The sequence below is a fragment of the Puma concolor genome, chromosome C1, assembly GCF_028749965.1.
Source record: "Puma concolor isolate L17-30 chromosome C1, mPumCon1.1.hap2, whole genome shotgun sequence".
NCBI lineage: Eukaryota > Metazoa > Chordata > Mammalia > Carnivora > Felidae > Puma > Puma concolor.
In genome coordinates this window covers 207,848,256-207,869,701 of record NC_141674.1, presented here as the reverse complement: position 1 = coordinate 207,869,701, position 21,446 = coordinate 207,848,256, and the positions used below count along the sequence as shown (strand labels likewise).

The 21,446-nt window shown below is 41.8% G+C and overlaps 1 protein-coding gene across 3 annotated transcripts in view; it reads right to left on the bottom strand.

Moving 5' to 3' along the window:
* Positions 1–197: 197 nt before the first annotated feature.
* Positions 198–21,446, bottom strand: part of MOGAT1 (monoacylglycerol O-acyltransferase 1) — a 38,027-nt gene continuing 16,778 nt past the window's right edge. For all 3 annotated transcript variants that reach the window (XM_025912536.2, XM_086719747.1, XM_025912538.2), the window contains 3 exons: positions 19,613–19,787; positions 18,610–18,809; positions 198–5,483 (listed from right to left, as the gene is read on the bottom strand). In XM_025912536.2, the coding sequence (XP_025768321.2) occupies positions 5,329–5,483; positions 18,610–18,809; positions 19,613–19,787 (530 nt within the window). In that variant the 3' untranslated portion in view covers positions 198–5,328. The remainder of the gene's footprint in view (positions 5,484–18,609; positions 18,810–19,612; positions 19,788–21,446) is intronic.

The window sequence follows — 21,446 nt, the reverse complement described above, 5'->3', positions numbered from 1 at the left end:
CTTCTGTTTTGTCTTGTCTCTCAGGCAGGGCATCTAAAAGGCCGGGCTCTTCAGTATGAGAATCTGCAATGCTCACGATTCTGCTGCACTTCCCTTGCCTGTATCCGTCCTCAAGTCCAAGTGAATTCAGCGTTGGCAAGGCGTGGAAAGAGAATCCATTCTACTCAGATAAAACACCACACCCACACATTTACAGCTTGGGCATAAAACACATTTATTGGTCACAACTTTATCAACCAAGAGCTTTTAAAAAGCACACAGCAAACACGTACGGTGTAGAAAATCTAAAAGCCCACCATCTCCTATAAAGATTTTAACACGGAATAAACTGTTATGTCACAGTTTTCAAGTGTGTAAAGGAGGAAATCTCTTAGAAAAATGTCTCCGATTTTTATTTAGAGAATTCAACTGTTTTGTGGAAACACCATGACTGAAGGTCACTGTGATGCTGGAGAAACTTCCGTAGCAATTTATGTTTTACGTATACTACGAAAGGAGACCGTCATTTGAACTCTCTGCATGTCCAGAGTGAGGATGGCAGACGAAAAAGAAGTCTACAGATAAGTCTGCACCTCCCACCAGATGTCATTACCGTGACAGAACAGGCAGACACCCACCATAGAGACAGAGCCAGAGGGAGCCTTGGAGATCATTCACTCCTAACAGGAAGGAAGGGGCCCAGGTCACCCTGCCAGTTAGTGGAGACCCAGAGGCAAAAGGGTTATTTGAAATCGAAGTCTGGAAGGTAAAAAAGAATAGCACAGTTGTGTTTGCTGGTTGTTTCCACGTGACCATTCCCCAGACTGGACAGATGGAATCCGACCAGGAAGCTCCACGTTGGTCTGGAAATAGACAGGGGGAGAATTGTACAGCCCTTGGGGATACAAGACGGTCAGATTTATCTTTATTCTCAAGAGGGCCTAAGAAAATTCTTAATCAGAATCTAAGAGCCTTAAAAGACAGAAGGAAAGAAAGGAAGGAAGGAAGGAAGGAAGGAAGGAAGGAAGGAAGGAAGGAAGGAAGGAAGAAAGAAAGAAAGAAAGAAAGAAAGAAAGAAAGAAAGAAAGAAAGAAAGAAAGAAAGAAAGAAAAAAGGCAGCTCTAACAACCCAGCTGGATGAAGCCACAGCCAGAACGGGCTTGGGACTCTGAGGCTGTCACTGAGGTGACCACAGTCCTCTTCCACTTCTGCTCTGACCTGTCTTAACAGTCACAACATGACCAAGAGAGAGGATCCTTCGTGGGGTCTGTCACTCATCCTGGGCATAAAGCCCCTTGCCTTAGCCTGCTGCTCACTACTGAAGGCTCTTGTGGCTCAGCTTGTCGTTGAAAACTTGGATGTTACCCAGAGCACATCACCAAAATAGCTCTTGCAAAAAGGGAAAAATCAACAATGCGGTGTGCCGGTCTCACAAAAGAAACATGCTCTAGGTCCCAATAAGACAGAGCTCACTTCGGAGTGGCTAAATCCCTTGCTTTACGAGTATTTTTCATCCCAACTCTATGTTTTGACACCTCTGTTCTACAAGAGGGTGCACGGGTTTATTCATCAACAATGACGGACAAGTGCTACCTCCTGCTCCACCAGAGAAGAGTAACACGAACATGGTTCCAACACGCATGAAGCCACTGGGGTTCAGCTGCTTCATCTGTAGAAGGAACAACCCGCAGACTGCAAAGCCCCTTCTGGCTCCAAAGCCTGGCTCCTGTGACATAGGTGGCACCACAAGCATTCGAGAAAGTGCGGCCAGCCTGCTCTGTGGGCGCCAGGATCACGACACTTACAGGACACAGACTCTGCTACTGAGGAACCCATCATTCCATGAGTAAACTAGGGTTTGGGACAGACCTTCTCCTTCATATGCGGTATTAAGGCACTAAGCAATGGGTGTCTGGGAGGGATTAATGAACATTACTGAAATATAAGGTGTTAGACAAATCCCTTGGTTTTTTTTAAATATAAAAAATTGCTTCTGTATTTGCCAGCCCAGAGACACTGGACCGAGTGATCGGCTATGTAGAAATTGCCTTGTTTTTTTCCTTTCATAAGATACACAAATTCTATTTGAGGTAACTCTCCCAGCCCCAGAAATAGACATCTATCACTTAGCTTAAAAAAAATATATACAAATACAGTTTAAGAACTGGCTTATCCTTGGGCTACTGGGGAAAAAAACAAAAACAAAAACAATCAACAAATCCCATCAACACTGTTTCCTGTCAAAGGAAAAGGAGACAGAGTAAATAGACCCCAAACTTGTTTTCAGATTTATCATGTACTTTGGCCATTTGCATCGCGGGTGAGGTAGTTTGGAAGAGATGTGAGGTTACATCGTCCTGTATTTCCCCTGACCAAAGCGTACCTTCTACTGAAAACAGGGATTCTACTTTTAATGCTATGCATATGGAGCACCTGGACAACTCAGTCGGGTAAGCGTCTGACTTCAGCTCAGGTCATGATCTCACAGTTCCTGAGTTCAAGCCCCACGTGGGGCTCTGTGCTGACAGCTCGGAGCCTGGAGCCTGCTTCGGATTCTGTGTCTCCCTCTCTCTCTGCCCCTCCCCTGATTGCACTCTGTCTCTCAAAAATGAATAAACGTTAAAAAGTATTTTTTAAAAATGCTATGCATACAATAAAGGCTCACCCTTCATCCCTGAAGTATATATACTTTGATTGTTTCCAGGGTTCTAGTGAAGGGTTTTCATAAATCATGTCGCCTCCCTTGTCCTGGTTCCCCTTGGGACACAGCAAAACTGGCTGGCCTTACTAAGCACTGGAGCTGTAATCTTCAATGTGAGCATAACAGACTTAACCAGATCTAGATAATTTCAACAGTTCTAACCGTAAGACAAAGCAAATGACTTAGCCGGTGCCCAGTGTTCAAGAGAAACAGGACAAAGAAATGTCTAAGTCAAATAGCACGAACGTACATTTTCTCAAGGCAATTAGGTCAGTTTCTCTTACTGTGTCCTGGGGTTATCTTTGTTGTTGTTATTTTTTGCTTTGCTGTTTAAACATTAGGTACAGTTGCAGAGTAGACGAGAATCTTTAAAATAGAGGCACTCTGTGTCAAACCATATTAGTGAGTACAAGATATAGCCCACAATTGTGCTGTAGCAAAAGTTCGTGTCCAAACCTTCACTTGCAATCTGTAGGACTATATGGGGCTTACAACTATGCTTTGGGTTTATGAATGGACTTCTGGCTAGATTATGACCTCTAGAGAAAGAAGGAAGGAAGGAAGGAAGGAAGGAAGGAAGGAAGGAAGGAAGGAAGGAAGGAAGGAAGGAAAGAAAGAAAGAAAGAAAGAAAGAAAGAAAGAAAGAAAGAAAGAAAGAAAGAAAGAAAGAAAAAAAACGAAGAAAGAGATAAAACCCCTAAAATGTATCTAAAAAGATTTTATGGACGCCAGAATGGAAGTTTGCTGATGCCTAGGGTTTTGAAATGGCAAAATTCTAGCAAATTCGTCAGAGGGGAACTTTGCTCATTTTTCAGTGCCTTTGCTTTACTACCTATGGGCTTTAACTTTGCTTTATTGGATGATCCAGCTGATGTCAGGGTCAGCTTGGCCTCCCAGGACCAAGTATGAGATTAAAAGTCATAGTTTTGTGAAATCACAGAGACTTTAATGAACTTCTCTAAAGGGATGAAATTCACAGGCTTTATAATAAAGGTCTCTAGTCGTTGTGGCATTCTGAAAGACCGACCCATGACCAGCTGGGGTGTCATTTTCTGTAAATGGTGCTCCTTTTATACTTTGTTGGTGTCGAGTAATACCAAAAAGGATTTATAGTCGAGTTTTGTGCATCTGTTAAAAATAGGTTGTGCCCTATTCCCTGCTTTGACAAAAAATTGATCTAAGTTCAAGGCCATGGGTCAGTGGACTCCTGGATTGTTCAACCAGTATGAAGCCAGAGGCATGTTCATTTTTTCCTGTGTGAAATGCTTTCCTAGTCAAGACATTACCCAGCATGATTTTGTTTGGCTGATGCTGAACTCAGTCCAGGCTCCAGCCCAGGCTTCATGTTTTAAAAATTAGAGGCCTGAAGATATATTACTAGTAAGTTAGAACAACTCCAAGAAGTTGCCCCCAAATACCCAGAGCACAAGGGGTAAAGAAGCAACATATAGCAACGGAGATCATTTGGAAACTAGACATTTGGAAACGAGACATTCTTCTCATTTATTTACCGAATCCTTTTCTTAACTTTTAGTGCCTAATGATCAGAAACCTCCTTTTCACTTGCATCTTATAAACTAGCCTGCGGTCTCGTCCATTACTGGCATGAGACAATCAGACCCCGCACATTCTCTCCTTCTGAAACTGGGTCTTTTCTTAAAATAGGTTCATCCTATGGTGCAGCTTTAAAAATTCTTCACCTTTGTGGGCTCATCCGTAAATATATTCACTAAACAAGTACTTATTTTGTGCCCGGCGCAGGCACTAGAGAGGTATCAGTGAACAGGAGGCACAGGGTTGCCTCTCTTCCAGACCAGACGGTTGTAACTGGACACACGACAACCAGAGAGGGCGCTTTCTTTCATAGCTGGTCTTCCTCAAAGAGGCTATTTGGGAAGAAAATTCAAATCATTTCTACGACCACGAAAACCTTTCGGAATTTCAACGTTCTGTAAAGCATGTGTCCCAAAAGACCTCCTTGTCCATAGCAAATGCACATGCTTCGAAGCAAACAACAAGCATGAATGTTTCCAAGCATGAATAGAAATGAAGAGACACGCTCTCACCCACTGCATAAAAATTCTGCACTATTGTATAAGAATGTGTTGGTTGACATGACCTAAAGGGATCAAATTATCTAAGCCTGAAAAGTAACATTATTCACCCAAAAATGGTCTGTTCAAGCAGAAAAAAAAAAAAAAAGATCTCCTCTAGCTCTGTATGGAAAATTATTTCACACATGGTCTCCTAACTGCTCCAGCTGCAGTAAACAACAGCTGTCATATTTAGTGAAAACACTACCTTAAATTATTGTGATGTTTAGTAAAAGGGTCTAATTATTTTTTGAAGCTGTCATATTTTTTTTCTTGAGCACATGAATAATTCTAAACCTTTTCTTCACCTGCAAAATGACTGGCCCTTCCTAAACGAGGAGGATGATTAGAAGGGTTATAGTCTTCTCCACCCTTCTCCTGTAGTCACCTACTGTATTTTTATTGCCCATGGACACTCACCAACATCTGTCACCATAAATAATATTTTCCAGTTGCACATTGGACTCCACAGTCAAAGAAGAAAATCCTTATTTAAAATATGTATTCTCCAATGGGATGTTCTCGCATCCTCTGGTGTGCCTTCTAAGCGTACAGTTATTTAAAAATGAGAGTTTCGTGCTCTGGAATACCATACTTCCTCTTGTGCGCCTCAAATAATTTCTTTAGCTCCTCCATATAGGTGTGATGTAACTCCTCAATCTGTTCCGTGGTTGGGTGCAGAGTCTGATGAACGGGGATTGGACGGCCAACTACAAAAATAGAGAACGTATCAGACAGGAGAAACCAAAACCACTCCGTCACAAACCGCTGCCTCTAAAGGATGGCTCTGGAAAGATCTGCCAATCAGAATCTGTCAGGCGTGCTCACTCCAATCCCTTGTTCATTTTACTGGCTGCCTACAGTGGTCACACCATCCTATTCGATGACAAATAAAGAACTTTCCTTCTCAGCGATTGCTGGAGTGTTAGGTACCCTGGTGGCTTTGACTCTGAGTCAAATGAGCCACTGTGCTGACCACAGCTGTGAAGTAAGAGGACATAGCTGTGTGTGTATGTCACTAGCATTCTCCCTCTGGTACAGCTGACAGCCAGGCCACAGGACCCTATTGTGACCGATGGTGAAGTCTTGAGTCATGAGGCATCTGCTCTTTACTCTCTTTTTAATGTCATCCTAAAAAATCTGAAGAATGTATATCTTCAGAGCCAAGAATCTGTACTAGAAAACACACATCATCACAAGACTCTCACTGTTTGTTAAGAGTAGAAAACAAAACCAACCCGAAGTCTCAGTAGAAAAATTATTAAATAAGCCATAGAACAGTCCCTCAACAGAATCCTAGGCAGCAATCTTTAAAAAAAATGAAATTATATGTGTATGCACACACACACACACACGCGCGCGCGCGCACGCACACGCACACACAGAGGTCTAAAATGTATGAAGTGGGAAAGAATTGTAAAATAATACAGTATGATCCCATTTATGAAAAAACATTTATATTTCTAGGTGTATTATAAGCTTTAGTGTATTAAAAAATCGAGGGGTGCCTGGTGGCTCAGCTGGTTAAGTGTCTGACTCTTGATTTTCGGCTCAGGTCATGAATTCAGTTTGTGGGTTCAAGCACCGCTTGGGATTCTCTCTCTCTCCCCCTCTCTCTCTGCCTCTCTCGTATTCTCTCTCTCTCTCACAATAAATAAAAATAACCTTTAAAAGAGCCTAGAAAGAGAGACTGATAACCATTACCTCTAGGGAAGAAGGTAGAGATGGGGTAGTTTTCACTTTAACTGTATTGTAGGAATTTTCTACAATGAGAATGCAGTTGTTTTACCTGTAATTAAAAATGAACTAATTATTTTTTTAACCTGTCAACTTCTCTACATATTTCAAAAGGTGTCTAGAGTTGTCTCAGATTTTTAGAAACTACAAGATACACATGGCTTTGGCACCTGCTTTCTCCCTGCTGCTCACTGCTGCTCCCCCTGCTGGCCTAATGCAGCTTACTGATGCCAAGAGTTGAAAACCTACAGGATGTTCCGTGACCCGCGGCAAAGAGGTTCTTACGACCCAGGAGCAACTTGGGCATGAGGTCAAGTGGGGCCATGGGTAATAGAATGGAACTCAGAGGGGACACAGGAGGTTTCCTTCGGTCTACCCTAAGTCATTCCGTGGTACACCCAAGGTTCAAACCCATGTCAGTAACAGGTGGTGGGTGAGTTAAGAGAAAACCAAGCAAATGTTAAGTCACAGAGAAAGAAGGAAGTAATAAAATCAGTACGGGAGGTAAGGAGGTGCAGAGAAGGTAGTGATACACACACACGCAGGACGAAATGGATTATTAAGAAGATACCTCTATCACTTTATCTATCTCTCTAGCTATCTACCTACCTACCTACCAATCTATCATCTATCTAATGGTGCAATAAGGAGACATATATAGTAGATACATATTATATCACCTTACTGCACTATTAATATTCTTACATTGCTAAGTTTTTAAGCAGATATAGCCTCAGGAATCTCACATACAGTTCTGAGAGCCTGGATGTCAAATTTACATAGAGTAGACATCAGTCCTTTGTCATTCCACAAACTGGAACTCTCTTACTGTCAGTTGTGGTTGGAAATACGGCTGAGGAGAAGGCTAATGTGGTAGTGGGGTGGAAGAGGAGCTGGGGCTGCACAGAAGACACTAGACTACCAAGCGCACCGAGCTACCGAGTAACTTCCTCCCTGGCCGTAATTTTCACATGTATAGGATAAAAAAGTAGAACTCAATGGTCTTGAAACTTCCTTCTAACTCTGACCTTTTTGTTTCAGGAAAAAATTGAGAAATCTGCAGGTGACTTGAGAATCTACTAGCTGTTGCCAATCTACTAGCAAATGTACAGTTTTATAGAAATAGCTTCTGTTAAGTGAAATTAATCCCAAGAGAGGTCAAGTACGTACGATTATTCGAGGTGGAAGTCGGGGGGCCGGGGACTTAGAAAGAGGCACAGTGATCTAAGAAGATGTTGTTCCCAGATTACTTTAAATAAAATTCATGAATTCTGGGGCACCCGGGTGGCTCAGTCAGTGAAGCCTCCAATATCGGCTCAGGTCATGATCTCACGGTTCATGAGTTCAGGCCCCACATCAGGCTCTGCACTGACAGCTCAGAGCCTGGAGCCTTCTTCAGATTCTGTGTCTCCCTCCCTCTCTGCCCCACCCCTGCTTGCACTCTGTCTCTCTCTCTCTCAAAAATAAATAAACATTAAAAAAAAATTTAGGGGCACCTGGGTGGCTCAGTCGGTTGAGCATCCGACTTCAGCTCAAGTCATGATCTCACAGTTTATGAGTTCGGGCCCTGCATCAGGCTCTGTGCTGACAGCTCGGAGCCCGGAGCCTGCTTCAGATTCTGTGTCTCCCTCTCTCTCTCTCTGCCCCTCCCCTGCTCACAGCCTGTCTCTGTCTCTCAAAAATGGATAAAAATGTTAAAAAAAAGTTTATAAAAAAAATTTTTTTTTTAATTCATGAATTCTGGGCACCTGGGTGGCTCAGTCGATTGAGCATCTGACTCCAGATTTTGGCTCAGGTCATGATCTCATGTTTGTAAGATCGAGCCCCGTGTCAGGGTCCGCACTGACAGCATGGAGCCTGCTTGGGACTCTCTCTCGTTCTCTTTTTGCCCCTCCCCCACTCTCTCTCAAAAATAAACAAACATTAAAAAAAAGACCCATGGATTCTGAATTATTAGTCAAGTCTTATTTCCTACGAGTTTTCCTACAGATAACTTCAATCCTGTTCTTTTCTTATTCATGGTTGTTTGTATATTTCAGGTGGCTCTTCCAGAAAGCTCAAACGTGCCCATAGATATTAAATTCATCATAAGACTTTCCCCTTTAAAGTGTGAGATGGACAGCTTCCTCCTTGCCTTTCTCTTGTTTATGTGTAGGGAAACTGAGGTACTGGAAATTTCAAAACTATATTTAAAAAAAAAAACAACAAAACAGGAATTAAAAATATAAAGCTGGTGCCCCTGTCCCTCATTACCAAAATTGGACCGGGGAGCAAGAAATCTTTCTCAATTACTTTTTTTAATTTTTTTAACGTTTATTTATTTTTGAGACAGAGAGAGACAGAGCATGAATGGGGGAGGGTCAGAGAGAGAGACACACACACACAGAATCCGAAACACGCTCCAGGCTCAGAGCTGTCAGCACAGAGCCCAACGTGGGGCTCGAACTTGCGGACTGCGAGATCATGACCTGAACTGAAGTCGGACGCTCAACTGATTGAGCCACCAGGCGCCCCCTCTCAATTACTTCTTGAGGGGTAAAGACAGAGGTGACAAAGCAAAAACATGCAAATCTGACAAGAGTCCCCAGAGCCCTGGAAGACCAGAATCCTCGGTCTCCACAAAAAAGGAGATTTTTATCACTCAGAGGAAGAAAACAAAGCTAAGCCTATGTTAGCTGCAAACTGCCCTGTTACTCTCTTTTGACAACACAAAGGGGAAAAAAATGGCTGCTCTCAGACATGAAACTCCTTGCCCTGGAAAAAATCAGCCAACATCTCTCCTGGTGGTAGAGTTGGGAATCATAGCTCCTGTTCACGTTCTGGTGCTTTTTAGAGCTGGCCGCTCGTGTGTTCCATTTCCCAGTCCCATCCAGCAATTCGAGCTGAGCTGCGCGCTCACGGCCTCACACAGCAAGCAGCCTTGCCTCGTTTCTATGGTGTTGTGTCGTATTGACCTCAGATGGGGAATGGGCAGCTTCATGAGCCGTTGCATAGGCAGCTGGAGAGGAGTTTGGAAATGGGCATTATTTTCTTCTCACTGAGACCAAGAGTAGGTCTTTGGCAACAAGAAATCTTTGCTGTTTTTCTTTAATTCTGAAAATTCCACAGAGTTGATCTCTCGACTGATCTCACACAGGAACTGCTCTTTCTCGGGCTGCTACACAGCTGGACCCTAGAGAAAGGCTAGGCTGTTGGCAGAGGGGGTTGGAAAGGGTCAACATGTGGGTGCCCACGAAACCTGGGTTTATTGAAACTCTGGCTTATGGTGGAGGCTCAAATAATATGCCTGACGTGAGGAAAGAGCATGCGTGTGTGTGTGTGTGTGTGTGCGCTTCCACACACACACACACTCAAGAACATTCATTAAACACTTACTGTGTTACACTGGGCACCACACTAATCCCCTTAACATTATCTCTTTAAACCCCTACTTGACATTTAAATTTAAATTAGGCTCCCCTTCCTTTCTTTGTATTTCAGAGAATCCCTTATCGTGCTTTTTTTTTTTTTCCTCATCAGGATATAATCAGACATGAAACATAATCCACTACTTTTGTCAAGTGGGTTCAAACCAGTTTTATTTTATTAAAGTACATTCCTTTCCCCATCCACAGCAAGAATGATACAATAAGCACCTGAGTACTCTTCTAGACTCATCAGCTTTGAACATTTTGCGCACAAGCGCGGGTACCCACGTGTGCACGCGCAGATATACATGTGTATTATTTTTATTTTTGTAGACCCATTTGAAAGTAAGTTGTAGACATCAATGGTTCGATTTATTATCATCCCTAAACATTTTGGCATGTGGTTCTTTTTTTTTTTTTTAATTTTTTTTTTTCAACATTTATTTATTTTTGGGACAGAGAGAGACAGAGCATGAACGGGGGAGGGGCAGAGAGAGAGGGAGACACAGAATCAGAAACAGGCTCCAGGCTCTGAGCCATCAGCCCAGAGCCCGACGCAGGGCTCGAACTCACGGACCGCGAGATCGTGACCTGGCTGAAGTCGGACGCTTAGCCGACTGCGCCACCCAGGCGCCCCAGGCATGTGGTTCTTAAGTACAACAACACTGGCCTTCTTTTTTAATGTTTATTATTTATTTTTGAGAGAGAGAGAGAGTGAGTGGGAGGGGCAGAAAGAAAGAGGGAGACAGAGAATCCCAAAAAGGCTCTGTGCTGTCAGCACACAGCCTGATGCAGGGCTCGATCCCACAAACCGTGAGATCATAACCTGAGCTGAAATCAAGAGCCAGACGCTTCACAGACTGAACCACCCAGGTGCCTCAAGAACACTGTCCTTTTTATTTTATTTTATTTTATTTTATTTACTTATTTTTTTTAAGTGTATTTATTTTTGACACAGAGAGCAAGCGTGAGCTAGGGAGGGGCAGAGAGAGAGAAGAGACACAGAATCCGAAGCAGACTCCAGTCTCCGAGCTGTCAGCACAGAGCCTGACGCGGAGCTCGAACTCACGAACCGTGAGACGATGACCTGGGCCGAAGTCGGACGCTTAACTGACTGGGCCACCCAGGCGCCCCAAGAACGCTGTCCTTTTTAAATACACCATTCTCATACCCAAGACATCTAACCTCTACACAATTATTTTGTACTTAGTTCACATTCAAACTTGATGAACTGTCTCCATGATATCCTTACAGCTGATTGCCACCCCCTACCCCCCACAACCATCCATGACAGCTGCTGTGTCTTTGAGTACTCTCTCTTTTTGGTCTTTCAGGAAATTAATATGTTTGAAGAGTCTAGGCCAGTTGTTTAACACAATCCGAATGTCCCACAATCTGAATTTGTCAATTTCCTCATGATTTGATTTCAACGAACACTTCAGCAAGGACACTTACAAAGAGAGATGGAAACATGTTTAACAGCACTCAACAGTCTGGTCAGGAAGCCCTCCGGGCTGTACATCAGCCCGTACTCTCCTATTCTGGGGGTGCACAAAGTGCTTTCTCACGTACAATGTCATCTGATCCACAGAATAACCCTTGGAGAAGACAGGACAATTGTAACAGTTTCCTCTTTAGAGTTGTAAAATCTGAGGCTCAGGGAAGACAAATGAAACCACCTAAGTCCCTCTGAATCAGACCCCAAGACTGTATCACTTGCTTCTGTACATGTGGCTGAGGCACGACAAATGGCTTCTTAATGTCCATTTTGATTTCTTTGTGTGGCTGGGGCCTGCCATCACGTTGGGCCCACAATGGAAAGAAGCAATTTCTTAATGGCAGTGATTATATTTTTTTCATTTTGCCGTAAATATAAAAGTGAAACAGCAATCCCTATCAAAATAGCACCAGCATTCTCCAAAGAGCTAGAACAAACAATCCTAAAATTTGTATGGAACCAGGAAAGACCCCGAATAGCCAAAGCGATCTTGAAAAAGAAAACTGAAGCTGGAGGCATCACAATCCCAGACTTCAAGCTGTATTACAAAGCTGTAATCACCAAGACAGTATGGTACTGGTACCAAAACAGACACTCAGATCAATGGAACAGAATAGAAAACCCAGAAATGGACCCACGAACGTATGGCCAACTAATCTTTGACAAAGCAGGAAAGAATATCCAATGGAATAAAGACACTCTCTTCAGCAAGTGGTGCTGGGAAAACTGGACAGTGACATGCAGAAAAATGAACCCGACCACTTTCTTACATCATACACAAAAATAAACTCAAAATGGATGAAAGACCCAAACGTAAAACAAAAAGCCATCAAAATCTTAGAGGAGAAAGCAGGTAAAAACCCCTTTGACCTCAGCCACAGCAACTTTTCACTCAAATCATCTCTGGAGGCAAGGGAAGCAAGCAAAAATGAAGTATTGGGACCTCATCAAAATAAAAAGCTTCTGCACAGCTAAGGAAACAATCAGCAAAACTAAAAGGCAACCGACAGAATAGGAGAAGATATTTGCAAATGACGTATCAGGTAAAGGGTTAGTATTCAAAATCTATAAAGAACTTATCAAACACAACACCCATAAAACAAACAATCCAGTGAAGAAATGGGCAAAAGACACGAATAGGCACTTCTCCAAAGAAGACATCCAGATGTGAACAGACACATGAAAACATGCTCAACATCACTCATCACCAGGGAAATAGAAATCAAAACCACAATGAGATACCACCTCACACCTGTCAGAATGGCTAACATTAACAACTCAGGCAACAACAGACGTTGGCGAGGATGTGGAGAAAGAGGAACCCTCTTGCACTGCTAGTGGGAATGCAAACTGGTGCAGCCACTCTGGAAAACATTATGGAGGCTCCTCAAAAAATTAAAAATAGAACTACCCTATGACCCGGCAATTGCGCTCTGCTAGGTATTTATCCAAGGGATACAGGTGTGCTGTTTCAAAGGGGCACATGCACCCCAATGTTTATAGCAGCGCAAACGACAATAGCCAAAGTATGAAAAGAGCCCAAATGTCCATCGACGGATGAATGGATAAAGATGTGGTGTACACACACACACACACACACACACACACACACACACACACAATGGAGTACTACTCGGCAATCAAAAAGAATGAAATCCTGCCTTTTGCAACTATGTGGATGGAACTGGAGGGTATTATGCTAAGCGAAATGAGTAAGAGAGAGACAAATATCATATGACTTCAAAGTCCTCATATGAGGACTTGAAGATATTAAGCAGATGAACATAAGGGAAGGGAAGCAAAAACAATTTAAAACCAGGGAGGGGGACAAAACATAAGAGACTCTTAAATATAGAGAACAAACAGAGGGTTGCTGAAAGGGTTGTGGGAGGAGGGATGGGCTAAATGGGTAAGGGGCATTAAGGAATGCACTCCTGAAATCATTGTTGCACTATATACTAACTTGGATGCAAATTTAAAAATTAATTAATTTTAAAAAAGTGAAACAAACACTTCTATCACATCCATAATAAAATGTAGGCTGAGGAATTAATAGAACCAGAAAGTCAGGGGAAGTTATGGGGCTGGACAAGATGGGAAGGGAGCCTTTCCCATGTCCCATGCAAACACAGCTGATAAGCCTCTCTGGGTATCCAGAATTCAGATAATCTAACACTGGGAGGAAGGAGGACTTTTCCTTATGGTAAATGCCAACTAATTAATATAGAAGGAATGCTAGAGCTGGAAAACCACCAGTTTGCAATCATGACTGCAATAATCGATTCAGGCAAGAATTATCAATGGATAGGAAAGCCACCAAGTAAAGTCTGATGAACAGAACAATTACAGTGTCTAAGTAACACTATCCCCAGGTTACTTGTTAATGAAAAGGAAAAAGTCTTTATATTTGTAAATATAAATCTAAGATACGTGATATATTTACGTATGTAAACATATAAAGGTTTCTGTAGACAAATCTCTGTAATTTATCTTTATGGTAGAGAAACCTGGCAAACACCCCACTCAAGTGATCAAAGTGAGTATCACCAACAGTGGGACAAACTGACATCAACAGCTTCCTGATACACGAGGTCCTGAGGAAGACGCACCAGCATTCCTGTGGAATTCTTGCCACAGACGCGTAACTGGAATATAACCACGATGGATCACACCAACCCACAGTGAGGAACATTCTAGAAACCACTGGCCTATACTCCTCCAAATCGCTCCTGTTATAAAGACAAAGGCAAGTTGAAAAATGATCCCAGCCTAAAGCAGGCTAAAGAGATGCGAAAATTCAATGTGACGTATGATTCTGTTTGGGGGAAAAGACCCGTGACCCACCCCATTCCCCAAAAAGCACAGCTAACAAGGCAACAATTGTGGCCATTGGTGAAATTTGAAATATAGGCTGTACACTGGTTAACGGTCCTTGATGAACGTTCCATTTCCTAAATTGCACTGACATCAGAAAAAGAGAATCATCTTGCTCTTAAGAGACACATAGAAGCAGATGTCATGATTTCAGCTCCTATCAGAAAGTTCAGTGCTGTATTAGACCACTAGAGAGAGAAACACTGTAGCAAAATGTTACAAGTGTGGGAGAAAGGCACACAGGAGTTCATTTTACTACTCATGAAACTTTTCTGAACCTTTGAAATTTTTCAACATAAACTTACAGAAATTAAAATCAACACATCCAACGGTACATGAAATTTCCCCCTTAAAATGGCAAGCCTCCCTTGTCTCTTGCTTTCTTGCCCAAACATGCAACTTCCCATCGTACTACGCGCACGGGCTCTACAGCGTGAATTTAATAGTAGCCTGCCTTAAAATTTTTAACGTCTACGTGTTAGGTATTTAAAAACTTAAGAAAAAAAAAACATAACTGAAGAATGATTTGTTTACAAATGGGTCTTGAGCTCCTACTCTGTGGGCCCTGGGAATACAGCAGGGAACAGTGAGACAAAATCCCGGCGGGCCTCCTGGAGCTCTATACTGTGGAAAGAAACAATTCCCAGGAACTGCACTCCTTTACACATTGTTCTTAGAGTCTAAACTTCTTTCAATTATCCCTCCTGATTATTATGATGCACGCGATAGTTAAATCAGTTTCTCTCCATTATTTATGTAACGAATCACGATTTTGTGAACGCTTTATTGTATTTTGATAAACCAACAACATAAAATACGTAAATTGTATACTATTTTTGAAATGTATAAAGGAAATATATGGTAGCTTCTTATATTACTTTTTTCATTTTAATTCTAGTCCTGTGTAACCTACACTGTAATATTAGTTAACCTACAGTGTAATATTAGTTTCGGGTGTACAATATAGTGATTCAACACTTCGATATATCACCCGGTGCTCATCGTAGCAAGTAAACTCCTTAATCCTCATCACCTATTTCACTCATTCCACCACCAACTTCCCTTTCGTAACCATTGAATGACCCTCAGCAAAGAGGAAAGAGGGTTTTGATGGAGGACACAGAGAAACCTGGTGGTTTAGCAAGGTTTGGTGTAAGAAATACACGGAGGGTAACTGTGACCTGATGATGGCACTTTGGGTTTAATGAGAACATATTTCTTCTAAAAGGATTTAATTAGTAGGATATTGACAGACACAGCCTTGCAGTGTTAGTAATTCTCGCTAGTATTAGAGAATCGTTAACGCTGAAACGAATGCTCTAACGTCGATGAGGAAGTAAAGTCCCACAGATGTTTGAACATGTGTAGGATGGATAATCTGAGCATCTCCAGACAGCTGTCAGTGAGAGAATTAAAGATGAAGTGATGATTGAGGATGAACTGAACTAATATCTACTGAGTCTTTATGATGCGAGGTAGAGTTAAGTTCACAAACTCTTTTATTTTAATCACTTTTTTTTTTAAACGTTTGTTTATTTTTGAGAGGGAGAGAGAGCGCACATGAGCGGGACAGGGGCAGAGAGAGAGGGAGACACAGAATCCGAAGCAGGCTCCAGGCTCTGAGCTGCCAGCACAGAGCCTGATGTGGGGCTTGAACCCACAAATGGTGAGATCACGACCTGAGCCAAAGTCAAATGCTTAACCAACTGAGCCACCCAGGTGCCCCATTTATTTTATTTTTTAAAATATAAACTCTTAATTAAGTAGAAGGGGAGCAGAGAGAACACAAAATAAGTTGCTGGTCTGGATGCTACCTGACCTGCCTGGGCTCTGTCAGGGAGCCAGCAAAGAAAACAACTCTGGGTTTGAAGTGCATTAATTTAAAACGGAAATGAACACAGCAACTTAGGTCTCTGTTGCAATATCACATTGCATTGGATTGATACATAGCTCTGCTTTTGTCTAAGGAATTGTCCATATTCTATCCTTACTTGGGTTATTTCAAATAAAAGTCCTTAAATGCACATGGTCTGTGCGGGTCTGGTTCACTCAAATCAGGCTGGCCTCAGTCATCTGGCTGATGATAAAATCAATCTCGTGGCGGCTGAGGTGTTATGTAAATGTTCATATTCTCAGCTTGCTTTTTTAAAAGGTTTCAAATACTGGCAGGACACTGAAGATGCCAGAGATAAGACATGGTATTTCTGATATAATTGTTTGGGAGGTAAGCAGAAAGGATGGACTGAAGCAAGTTTCCCTTATTTTAAATGTTAAAGAGAAGCACATTAGACAGGCATGAGCGAAAAACCAGAGCTCTGTTTACTAGTCTCAACAACGAATTCAGATCTGGTCATTTCTATCTGACCCCTGACCAAATAATTATTTGTCAGCAGAGTTAAAACTAGGCTGTGTCAAGTGATAACCACTTAAAACTAAAGTGTAACCCCATTGGGTGATAACTGTAATCATTTAATCCAACAAGATACACTTGGCTTTCAACATTGGCAACCTATTTCACGCGTGTATGAGTTACACTTAAACTTCAGTTCCTAAAAATAATGTCTTTCAATTTTCCTTATATCCCCCCAAATGCCAACTATAGTACTTTGCACATAAGGGACCAAAACCAGTATCAGGACATAGAAAAATCATGCTCTGAAACATGTTGATTACCTGCTTTTATATATATATATATATATATATATATATATATATATATATATATATGTATATATATATATATATATATATATTTATTTATTTATATAGGTTGCAAAAAAATATATATATATAGATTGCAAAATATATATTTATATATATATATAGGTTGCAAAATATATATATATTTTGCAACCTATATATATAGATTTATATATATATATATTTTGCAACCTATTTATATATATTTATATATATAGCGAAAGAAATGTAACCAGCTTCTCTTGGAAAAACACAACGGCAAACTTATCTCTGTGTTACCATTACAGTAACTAATCAACAGACTGCTAACATTCCATGTGAGTTAAATACACAGTTAAAAATAGTGTCATGTGACTGCACGTGAAATGCAATGCTCTCAGAAACTGAAAGCAGTAAAATCCCGTTCTAAGGAAACAGACCTAAAAACATTTTGAATGGCATTTAATGGACTGTCTCTGGTGAAACTATTACTTCCAGTTTCAGATGAAGTATATACAGTTTGGTTAATTGTGCTACTAGGGTCTGGCTCTGCCCTTTCTCCTGCTGGGCGGTCCAGGTCACTTTTGATGTGAAGAGCTAATTACTCTGCTCCTCAGTCCTTCTGTCAACATGGTCTGTCACCCTCCTCCCCCATCTCATGTCTGCCTAATATACAACTTTTTAAAAATAAGATCAGTCTATATTAGAATACATACAACTACAGTGAGTGGCCTCCCAAAATCGTTTTTGCTACAGACTGATGCCTATGTGAACTGAATATGATTAAGATATTCATTACACAGAAATCTGCATACATTAATAGACTGTGATGTAATGCATTCATCAAAGGACTGCTACGTTACGATCTGCTCGAACAGAGAAATGGATTCATATACAGTACTAGAAATTTTATGTCTAGGGGAGCCTGGGTGGCTCAGGCAGTTAAGCGTCCGGCTCCTGATTTCAGCTCAGGTCACGATCTTGCAGTTCATAGGTTTGAGCCCCGCATCGGGCTGTGCACTGACAATACAAAGTCTGCTTGGGATTCTCTCTCTCCCTCTCTCTGCCCCTAGCCTGCTCACTCTCTCCCTCTTAAAATAAATAAATAGGGGCGCCTGGGTGGCGCAGTCGGTTAAGCGTCCGACTTCAGCCAGGTCACCATCTCGCGGTCCGTGAGTTCGAGCCCCGCGTCAGGCTCTGGGCTGATGGCTCAGAGCCTGGAGCCTGTTTCTGATTCTGTGTCTCCCTCTCTCTCTGCCCCTGCCCCGTTCATGCTCTGTCTCTCTCTGTCCCAAAAATAAATAAACGTTGAAAATAAATAAATAAAGAAAGAAAGAAATAAAAATTAAAAAAAAAAAAAGGAAAAAAGGAAGAAACTCTATGTCTAAATTGGATTCTCCCTGTAGTTCAATAGCAGTATTCTTGAAAGTATTCAATTCCCAAGTGAAAAATAGTCATTTCTTAGCTAAAGATGTATCATAAATAAAGCTCAAATAACATCTATAGGATTCTTATTTTAGGAAGTTCTTACTTGAAGCCACTTCTCTCACACTAACACCACAATCAATAACAGTAACATGGCTCAAAGTTAGGTAACACTTTTACTTATTCTAACAAGCGTTTGGTCCTTGAGGTACATACCAACAGTGTGGATCGGTTTCCTGTATGGCATCAGGCCAAAATTGTATTGAAAAATCCCTCTGGCATGGAAAAGAGGCAAAGCAAACCCCATGATCTTCTGTAGCCTCTCTTGCACGGTTCGAAGCCATGAGCCTTCAGGGTTGTTAACTTGTTTAAACAGCTCATTTTCTCCAAAAGAAAACACTGGGACCAAGGAGGCGCTACAAATAACAAAGGGGAAGAGTACAGATTTTCAATGGAAGGGATTTAAGTATTTTATTCTGTCCAGCTGGCTTTTGCAACCTATTCCTGACAATTTTTCAATGTTCCTCTGCCTCCCTATCCTGCTAATTTCATGTTCCACACCATGAAACTTATACTTGAAATCGTTTGAGAAGGGACTTCAGCAGCCTAGCAATTTATGGAAGTTTATTTGAGAGCCAATCAAAGCTCCAGGAAACTTCTTTTCCACCTATAGTTTGGGCCATGGTTCATTTGTTCATTTGACTGGAAATCTGTATTGTGAATATAAAATTTTGTACCTTTTTTGTTTGCTTTGCTTTGCAAGGTGAGTGTAGGTGCTGGATGCCGTGACACTGAACTACCTTACTGGGAAGGTTGTATTCCATTCCCCATGAACACCAACATTTACTTTTAGTGTCAGGTCAACTAAGAGGAGGTCTGCCTTTAAGGACAAGAAACGATACTTTATTTCTCTGTGTTCATTTAATAATGTCTTAATTTCTAGGGGCACCTGGGTGGCTCAGTCGGTTGAGCGTCCGACTTCGGCTCAGGTCATGATCTCACAGTTCGTGAGTTCGAGCCCCACGTTGGGCTTTGCGCTGACAGATCAGAGCTGGAGCCTGCTTCGGATTCTGTGTCACCCTCTCTCTCTCTCTGCCCCTCCCCCACTCACACCATGTCTGTTTCTCCAAAATTAATAAACGTTAAAAAAAATTTTTTTTTTTTTTAAATAATGTCTTAACTTCTCTGACCCAGGTACCTGAAATGAGAAACTACTTACCCATGGGTCAAAGCAATTTTAACAAATCCTTTCCGCTGGCGGATGAACAGAGTGAATTTTCCAGGATGGGCATCCAGTGATTCTTCTGCGCCCCCGAGAACTATGACTGAAATGTTTCCACCTCCCTCCTTGCTCAGCACATGGGACACACTCTTCTTAGAAACTGAGACTGGCCCTTAGTGAATAAAACAAAAAGGGTAAGTACTTATTGTGTTTTAAAAATTACAGCATTTTTATCATAATATTCTGTGGCATCTGCGAACACTTAACAAAATTCCCTACCCTGCTTACATATGGAACAACTTGTAGTTTATAATTTTGACACAGCCAGATCTTTGGTAATGTATTCCATTAATTAGATCTAACGTTTTGGCAGGTGATGGGCTGCATCTTTAAAATATCACTTGTTGGGGCGCCTGGGTGGCTCAGTGGGTTAAGCGGCCAACTTCGGCTCAGGTCATGATCTCGCGGTCCGTGGGTTCGAGCCCCGCGTCGGGCTCTGTGCTGACAGCTCAGAGCCTGGAGCCTGTTTTGGATTCTGTGTCTCCCTCTCTCTGACCCTCCCCTGTTCATGCTCTGTCTCTCCCTGTCTCAAAAATAAAATAAAACGTTAAAAAAATTAAAAAAAAAAAGTCACTTGTTATTGGGACGCCTGGGTGGCTCAATCAGGTAGGTGTCCGATTCGGCTCAGGTCATGATCTCACCATTTGTGGGTTCAAGCCCCGTGTCGGGCTCTGTGCTGACAGCTCGGAGCCCGGAGTCTGCTTCGGATTCTGTGTCTCCCTCTCTCTCTGCCCCTCGCCCACTCACACTGTCTCTCAAAAACAAATAAACATTAAAATTGTATCCAAAAAAATTTTTTTAAGATGTCACTTGTTAAATCTACCGCTTATTTGGATAGGTTGTGCACTGCTCAATTGTATCTATGGACTCTATTCATACTGCATTATAAGTAAAAGGGCCCCTTGCAATTGTTCAGTCACAACCTGCATGGCTGTATTTGGTGGCCTTGATCAGTAGCCTGCTGAATCCTGGCTCAGAACCAAAAAGCATATCCTTTTCAAGAGGCTGCAACAGATCTTCTGAACACACAAGGGCCTGTTGTCAGATATTCTACATGGATTCTTGTTTCCCAAACCTACGTTTATATTGTAAATGGTTTTAAAAGTTCAGACGTTTAACAAATAACCAGATCTTTACATGGTTCCAAAATGCCTAGTCTGACTTTGGTAAACTGTTTACTTAAGACCGTGATATAATTGTCCGGTCTTTGTACCAGGCTTTCCCACATAAAAATAACTTTAAAGATTCCTTTTCAGATTTTGAATGTACTATGTCCTCTTGGAGGAAAACATCATGAACTCTTACAGGAAAAGAAAAAAGAGGAAAACACAAGCCATTCATGACCTGTATTTCAGAGATAATTCCTTTTTAATGTCTTATTGTTTCCTCCCATTCTTGGCTTTATCCATTGTTTTTGGTCATAAAAGAATATGTCGGACACGTTTTATTAAGACACAACACACCTCATCTCTCAAAGGAAAATTATATGCTTATTTTTCTGTGAGCTCCTATTACCGGGGGAATATAGAATAATGCAGGATTTTGAGTGACCAACCACTTTCTTAAGAGAAGAGGCAGGAGCCTGGGTGGCTCAGTCAGTTAAGCAAGCGTCCGACTCTTGATTTCGGCTCAGATCGTGATCTCACGGTTGTCGGATAGAGTCCCGTACCGGGCTCTGTGCTGAGCATAGAGCCTGCTTGGGACTCTCTCTCTCCCTCTATGCCCCTCCCCCACTTGTGCTTGCTTGCTCTCTCTCTCAAAATAAATGAAT